Source organism: Nothoprocta perdicaria, unplaced genomic scaffold (genome assembly GCF_003342845.1).
Source record: "Nothoprocta perdicaria isolate Ctin4 unplaced genomic scaffold, notPer1 scaffold_38, whole genome shotgun sequence".
Taxonomy (NCBI): Eukaryota; Metazoa; Chordata; class Aves; order Tinamiformes; family Tinamidae; genus Nothoprocta; species Nothoprocta perdicaria.
Window position 1 is genome coordinate 1,105,675 of NW_020455621.1, and position 7,757 is coordinate 1,113,431.

Sequence of the window (7,757 nt, forward strand, 5' to 3'; positions counted from 1 at the left end):
GCCGAGGGCAAGGCGCTGCAGTGCCGCGTGGAGCACCTGCTGAGCGCCGTGGAGAGCGAGCTGCAGGCGGGCAGCGAGAAGGGCGACCCCACGGAGCGCGAGCTGCGCGTGGCGCTGGAGGAGGGCGAGCTGTGGCTGCGCTTCAAGGAGCTCACCAACGAGATGATCGTCACCAAGAACGGCAGGTAGGCGCGCGGCGGGGCGCGGCGCGGGCGCGCGCCCGCGGGGCCGCGCCGAGCCTCGTGTCGCCCCGCAGGAGGATGTTCCCGGTGCTCAAGGTGAGCGTGTCGGGGCTGGACCCCAACGCCATGTACTCCTTCCTGCTGGACTTCGCGGCGGCCGACGGGCACCGCTGGAAGTACGTGAACGGCGAGTGGGTGCCGGGCGGCAAGCCCGAGCCGCAGGCGCCCAGCTGCGTCTACATCCACCCCGACTCGCCCAACTTCGGCGCGCACTGGATGAAGGCGCCCGTCTCCTTCAGCAAGGTCAAGCTCACCAACAAGCTCAACGGCGGCGGGCAGGTCAGCGCCGCACCGGCCCCTTCCCTGCTTCCCGCCGAGCCCCTCGCTGCCCCTTTCCGCACAGGGAGCCCCTGGTGCGCTGGGGGTGCCCTCGGGATGCTGCCCTGGACCTTTCCCCCAGCACCTCCTTTCCTTTCCATACGGACCAGCTTTGGGCAGGGGTGGGCACCTTGTTTCCCTTCTTTCACGTCCTTCCTGCGTGGATGCTGGGTGATGCCAGTGGTGCAGGTGCGTCGGTCCCTGGCACACGGAGCTGCATAAGGTTCCCCCTTGGCTCCCGAGCGCGGAGCCAGACGCTGGGGTACCACGCTCAAATACCTTCTCTTCCTTGTCCCTTCAGCCCYGAGGAAACCACATAACTGAAAACTTACTGACACTTGTTGCCTCCACCCCCTTTGCTAGAAGGATGAACGGATCAGGAGTTACTCCACGTGCTTTCCGTGCCTGTCTCCATCGGTGCCTAACTCGCCTCTCGGCTTCCTCGCAGATCATGCTGAACTCCCTGCACAAGTACGAGCCCCGCATCCACATTGTCCGCGTGGGCGGCCCGCAGCGCATGATCACCAGCCACTCCTTCCCGGAGACGCAGTTCATCGCCGTGACGGCCTACCAGAACGAGGAGGTACGCGCGGCCGGGCGCAGACCTCCCGCGCCTGCCTCCTGTCCCGTGCCAAAGGGCAGGTGGCAAGGCAAAATAACCCGCCTCTTAGCGTGGTTTATTTATTTATTTATTTGCTTTTTTTGTTCCTTCTCACCTCTCTCCGCGTTTCGTTACTAGCTGAATGTAAAAGTGAATTTAATGTATGTGAGGCTCTGTGAATGTGGAATAACGCGAGGTTCGAATCAACGTCTCAATATATACTGCAAACTTGCTGTGCGGGAGTAGTCTCCTACAACTAAGGAACTCCTTTGGGCCAAGGAAGCAGGATGAGATATGACTCACTTTTAAGTACATAGTGAAATAACGGGATGTGTCATTTTTAAAACTGACTCTGTTAGCTGAAATGTCTATATTTACTGAATCTATAATGTTTTCTGTTTATTGAATCTGCATTGTTGCCTGTTCTGTTCTGTCCTGAAATTTGCAGCTCCTTAGAAGCGTCTTTAGCCTGTTATCTTTCTGAACCCTTTCTTTAGGTGATAAAAGTCAGTGAGTCAGCTGGGGATGGCAGAATTCCTAGTCCATTGCTAATATTTAAGGCATATGAATGCTTTTTAAGCAATGATTTGTAGATGTTGTTAGTGATGCACAAAAGTTYGCATTATGGCCCTAATCTTGTGTCTTTGGGAATTGGTGGTTTCATTTTTTTCAATGGGTAATTCTAAGTCAAATTTTAATTTCTGTATGATAATGAATAGTGATACTTGCAAATTAAGATATTTGTTGTTGTTTTTAGATCACAGCTTTAAAAATTAAATACAATCCCTTTGCAAAGGCATTTCTTGATGCAAAAGAAAGGTGAGAGCTCCTAACTACACTCAATTCTAAAGTTTATGGAATGTTGTAAAGATTTGTGAAAACATACTCGTAACTAATTCAGGYTGTTTTCTGTTGCAGAAGTGATCACAAAGACATGATGGAGGAAGTAGGAGACAACCAGCAGTCTGGGTATTCCCAATGTACGCTTGCTTTTGCTCTTTGTTATGTCCATAGTGCTTTCATCTTATCAATTAGCAACATTGAGAGGAAAATGTTTGCTGACTGGCATAGTTCATACTGTGAGTTATGAGAGAATAATATTAACAGTCCCTGTGAATGCTGTTTGTAAAGTTTTATCATTTTATATTAGATTTTTGATTAGATTAAAATGTATTGCATCTGTTTGGAAATCTGTTTAAGGTGTTTTGGGAAAATTGGAAGCATTTACTTAAGAAGTTACTTTTTCAGATCTGCAGAAAAAATCATTAGAATTTTTGATTTCTGTTGTGAGGAGTTATTGCTAACATATATCTGCAGCAATGTTTAAGGAATTTTCTTAGCAGTTTGAGAAACCTCAAAGCATCGCTTTGAGCTGCGACCCCAAAAGCGCAACCTAAAACTATAAGGATATGCTTGCCGCTCCTGAGCGTGGAGAATGAGCAGGCGTTACTTAAGGCACGGTTTAACCATTTCAGTGCTTCCTTACCGTGGTTGCAATTAAACGGCCACCTTCAAAAAAAGTGTTAGCTCTATGCAAGGCTCTGTGTGTGCTTTTATTTTCCCACTAGGCCTTTTAAACATTGTTTTTTCCTTTGTGTGATCACTTAAGAAAGCTTTGAGACCCGTTTCTTTCCAGCTGCACCGCGGTTTCCTTTCGCTCCCTCGTGCCGCCCGCGCGCGCGGTCCTTACCGGAGCTCCCGCTTCCCCCCAGTAGGTAGCTGGCTCATTCCTGGAAGCGGGACTCTGTGCCCCCCCGCCAATGCTCACGCTCAGTTTGGAGCCCCGCTGCCGCTCTCCCCCGCTCATGGCTGTGAAAGGTACTCAGCGCTGAGGAACCACCGCTCTGCCCCCTACGCCAGCCCCTACACCCATAGGAACAACTCGCCAAGTAAGTCTGTCTTTGCAGCTGTGTCAAGGTAGGACGTTAGCCCGGGCACCCGAGCCCCGGGCAGTTCAAACCACTGTGAGCCTACAGAAAGTGAGGTCCCTGCCTAGCTGGGCCTCTGCTTGGGGCCACCCTTGCAAAGGAGTAATTGCAACAGGGAGGTTTCCCAGGGCCCTTACAGTGGGGAAACGGAGGTTGTTTAGAACTGTCTCCTGTCAATTAATTAGATTATACTGTGCCAGCCTTGTTTTGTGCTAGTGAGGTTAAATCTATTTTGATTTTTTTTCTTTTTTAAGTTTGAAAATGAGACTTTTAACCTTTCCTTATAGGAAGGACAATTAATAAGCATATGTCCCATTCTGTTAATAGTCACTTGTTAATAATGTATTTAAGCAAATAATCAAAGTAYTCATTCTGTGAGTTTGACTGGCACTGATGTTAAGCTACTGCAATCTGTATGTGTTAATGTTTAGCCTCAATAAGTATGTCAGAACTGGGCACACAGTAGCAATATAGCGCTGAATAAATTGCRTAACTATTTAATTTTTATGCTCAGAAGTATGCCCTGAACTTAAGGGGAAGAGAACAGGACTTTGTGAACAGTGACTTTTTTCTTTCCTAGAAAAGGCTTATCAACAATTTTTGCCTATGGGTCTGTAATGTATATTGAAGTCTCCGTTTAAAGAGAAATATATTTTGAATTATGAATTAATACATATTCTTCCAGGCACAGCCTGATCAGTCCTATGTATAGTTTCTTAATTCATTTTAAAGAGGCAAACTAGCTTGCTGTGGACTTTTAACCATCGTGAAATTTTCTGTGTGTTTTGCCATCTGAAACAAAATAAAAAAAAAACACAGTCCCTCCTGTGTTCCTCCTCAATCCTCATCCTCGGCAAAAGAAGCCTCCTTAAAGCCAACTACTGCAGAGTCATCTGGCTATAGATGGCTGAACAGGATTCCTGCTACAGTTTCCTAGTGTTTCTGCTAAGTTGGCTGGTCAGCTCAAAACTGGGATGTCAGATGGGAACTGCCAGTGCAGGTGGCGGCTGTGAAAAAGGTGCCTTGGAGGAGATTGGGACAGAGTTAAGTAAAGGAATTGCCTCTCTCTGACTGAATAACCATGTCCTGAATCAGTAGGTGACTTGAAGATGTTTTTTTGTCTGTAGGTCCTTTATAGAAATAAGGCTTTGGTGTAAGCTGAGCAAAACGGTGCATCAGCCAGGGAACAGCAGGGAAGTTGGAAGCGGAGTTTATTTCTCTCTGTGTGTGTATTGTGTTTTTGTGTGTTTTTTTTTTCTTTTTTTTTTCTCCTTCCCTCATGGCAGAAAATTTAGTGGGGAAGGTTAGTTTAATGCTCTACATTGTTTGAACAAATGATTATTTGCTAAAGTGCTTGCTTGTCTTTGCAGCAACCTATGCCGACAATTCCTCTGCCTGCCTTTCCATGCTGCAGTCCCATGACAACTGGTCCAGCCTAGGAGTTCCTGCACACACGGCTATGCTGCCCATGACTCACAGCAGTGGCACAGCTACCAGCTCCAGGTAGGGGTCCATCGCTTAGCAGCTCTTAAATCAGCTTATTGATGCTTTCTGTTAAGAGAAAAGGAAAAAGCAAGGTAGAGTCATCATCAAATTACAGATCTGCATTACTACTTGTGCAGGGAAGGTATTGAAATGGACTATTTGCAGGGAAAGCAGATTGGGGAGACAACCAATTTTATGATATTTAGGTTCTGGAAATGTAGACCCTTGCAACAATGGCATCTTTTAGATAAAAAGAAACACCGATCACTTAAACAAATGTCCATTGAATTTGAGAATGCTCTGTTTGGTTTCATCTCACTTTGGTTTTTTAAGCAAAAATGTGTTCAAAAGGTTATTTTAAATCTGTTTCATTTTCGCCAACCGTCCCTTTCCCGTATGTCTCCACAAACCTTTGCTCTACTCCAGTGGAGTGGCAGGGTGGAGCAGTGGCTGGAGTAGGACTTTTTTTTATTATTATTATTTTTTCTCCCTCTCAAATATTGCCAGCTAAGCCAGTGTGGACTTCATGGCTCTATGCACTTGGYAAAACGGCTTCCTTAGATACATTTATATGATCACAGAATAAGAAAGTGGTTTTCTTTCTAATAAACTTTTTGATTCTTCAGCTCAGATTTAGCTTACAGTCATTCTTGGAGCTACACTTGATAATTTGCTGCACTAACAGTCATCCAGTAGATAAAACCAGCAGAACTGGAACTATAGGACCTTTCCTTAAGGAAAGATCTAGGAGTGGAAAGTGCTGAGTGATATTCCTCAGAAGAATAAAATTTGTCAAATTCTCATAATGTTTCTCTAGGATCAACTTATTTTCATATGTGTGTGTGTTCATGCAAGTATGTATACGTATGAATATACACATGCAAACACAAATATATGAAACACACATGCAGAGGAGGATAGTGTGTGGAGGCTATAATGTGCTGAGAAGGCTTTTTCACATATCAGCCCTTTCTGGAGTATCCTGGTAACATGCAGCTGTAGATCTCTGTCTTGTAATATGAGGTGATGAACAAGGCCCTGGGAAGCCTAAATTGCTGTCTGGAATTGTCCCTAATGAGAGAGACCCCATGGGAGATGGGATAAGAAGTGGCTGGTTTCAGCAGCTGCTGTGTGCGGCCAGCTGTGCCACGCGGCTGCTGTCCCTCGAGGTGAGGGTGTCTTCTTGCCACGGGAATCACCATTTCTCAGCCCGGCCTGTTTAGTCCTCCGCTTGGCCTCCAAATTACTCTCTCACCCACTGTGGGAGCCTGCTGTTGGAAACTGGAGCTGTTCTACATGTGTGAGTGGGGTGCCATGAGCAGAGTGGTCAGGTCTAAGGGTGCCTTGTGCTTGGCGATGGCTGGGAGCTTCCATGAGAAACTCTCCATCGGCACCAAACGCGTTTGCCCTCGCGGCGGTGATAATGTGATGTGAACACGGTGCGATTCCAGCGGKCGCTGGAGTCGCTGCTGACCTGCGCTGCCTTCCCCGTCTCCGCAGCCAGTACGCCAACCTGTGGTCGGTGAGCAGCGGCAGCGTGGCGCCGGCGTCGCAGGCGAGCGGCGTGCCCGGCGGCCTGGGCTCCCAGCTGCTGCGCGCCTCGCCGGCGCACTACCCCGCGCTGCCGCACGCCGCCGCCTCGCCGCTCTACGACGGCGGCGCCGGCACAGACCTTGCCGAGGGCCCCTACGAGGCCTCGGCCTCGGCCTCGGCGCACGCCCGGCTCGCCGCCACCTGGACGCCCGTCAGCCCGCCCTCCATGTAGCGCYTGCGGCCCGCGCGCCGAGCCGCCCAAGTGCTTTGAACGCCTCATCCTCCGGGAAGAGAGAAAGGAGCCGTGAAGGCGAGGATGGACAAGGAGGCATCCGCACGGCTCTGCGTGGAGAAACTGGGGCTGTGCCTCTGCTAGTAAACGGGGCGTCACACAGAGTTTACAGACCTGGTGAGAGTGCAATCCTCAGGGCAGATTCACTGCTTTTATATATATATATATATATATTTTAGCTTGATTCCAAACTTCTCAGTGTTCTGATGTATTGGAATTGGAGGCATCATTCCTGTCTGGACAGCTTTGAGTCAGTTGCTCATTATTGAGCTTCAGTTACGATTTTTATTTTATTTTATTTTTAATTTTATTATGGCAAACTTAGCTGTAGTCATGAAAAGACTTTTTAAGACTCTCTAGTTAGAAGCGTTCTCAAATCTGCACAAATGTAGCTGAAGAGTGAAGTTTTGGAAAATCATGTGCACTAACACGTATTTGCCTCACAAATACGTTGTGTTCTTATACTTAACTCTATGCTTATTTCCTTGCTGCTGAATCAAATAAGRCAATCTGCAATAACTATTTTCTTCCTAATAAATGCAGTATTAACAGTTTGTCTAAATTATTTTATCCCAAAGGTCCCCTTTTGAGGTAAGTTTTTGCYATTTGATCATATAGTCTCTAAACACTTGTCAGCCTGGCTAAACACCTTCATTTCAAACAGCCAGCATTAATAAGGAGCCATATCTCAAACCTTCTCAAGTTGGTGGGATGTTTTTTTCTTTTTTCTTTTAGGTCTCTGGCTTAGGCATTTAGGGGCCTTTAATACCATTCTAATTTATTTTAGTTCAGTATTGTGCTCTGATGTTCTATATTTATTATTTGGTAAGTTGCAACTTTATTTTCTACATGTTGAAATGTGTATATAATCCATCAATATACTGTATTTTTAAGACAATCATACGTGGGATATGTCACCCAATGGCACATTGAACAGCATGGATGTAAGTAATTAACTTATTGTAGCAGGGAAAAGTCTAGTTAGCAATAATTTGGGATAAAGTATACTGCCTCCTTGCTGGGAAGATCAGGTGTTAAGGTGTTTCCTTAACAGCTGATGTTAAGGACTATCATCTAAAATTTGAGTGCAGACTAATTCAAAATACACGCTCAAAGTTTATCTGTTTCTCCAAATGTCTCCAGCAAGTATTTATCCTAAGGAAAGCAAATTGCTTGGATAAGCCATAACAAATAACTTTTATAATGATGTGCCTAATGTTGTGAAGCAGAATTCTAAATCAGGGAATTCCTTAAATACCTCATCAGTGTGCGCTCAAGTGCTACAGTGGCAGCTTTGAGATGAAAAAGCAAATATCTGCTACCATTTTGGTCTCTTTGGAACCATATGGGCAGGTCCC

The 7,757-nt window shown here is 46.5% G+C and overlaps 1 protein-coding gene across 1 annotated transcript in view; it reads left to right on the forward strand.

The window, feature by feature from the left end:
• Positions 1 to 6,339, forward strand: part of TBXT (T-box transcription factor T) — a 10,334-nt gene extending 3,995 nt beyond the window's left edge. The window contains exons 2-9 of the mRNA XM_026044719.1: positions 7 to 185; positions 257 to 521; positions 1,009 to 1,143; positions 1,919 to 1,980; positions 2,080 to 2,141; positions 2,877 to 3,050; positions 4,460 to 4,592; positions 6,075 to 6,339. Coding sequence (XP_025900504.1) covers positions 7 to 185; positions 257 to 521; positions 1,009 to 1,143; positions 1,919 to 1,980; positions 2,080 to 2,141; positions 2,877 to 3,050; positions 4,460 to 4,592; positions 6,075 to 6,339 — 1,275 coding nt within the window. The remainder of the gene's footprint in view (positions 1 to 6; positions 186 to 256; positions 522 to 1,008; positions 1,144 to 1,918; positions 1,981 to 2,079; positions 2,142 to 2,876; positions 3,051 to 4,459; positions 4,593 to 6,074) is intronic.
• The last annotated feature ends 1,418 nt before the right edge of the window (positions 6,340 to 7,757 follow it).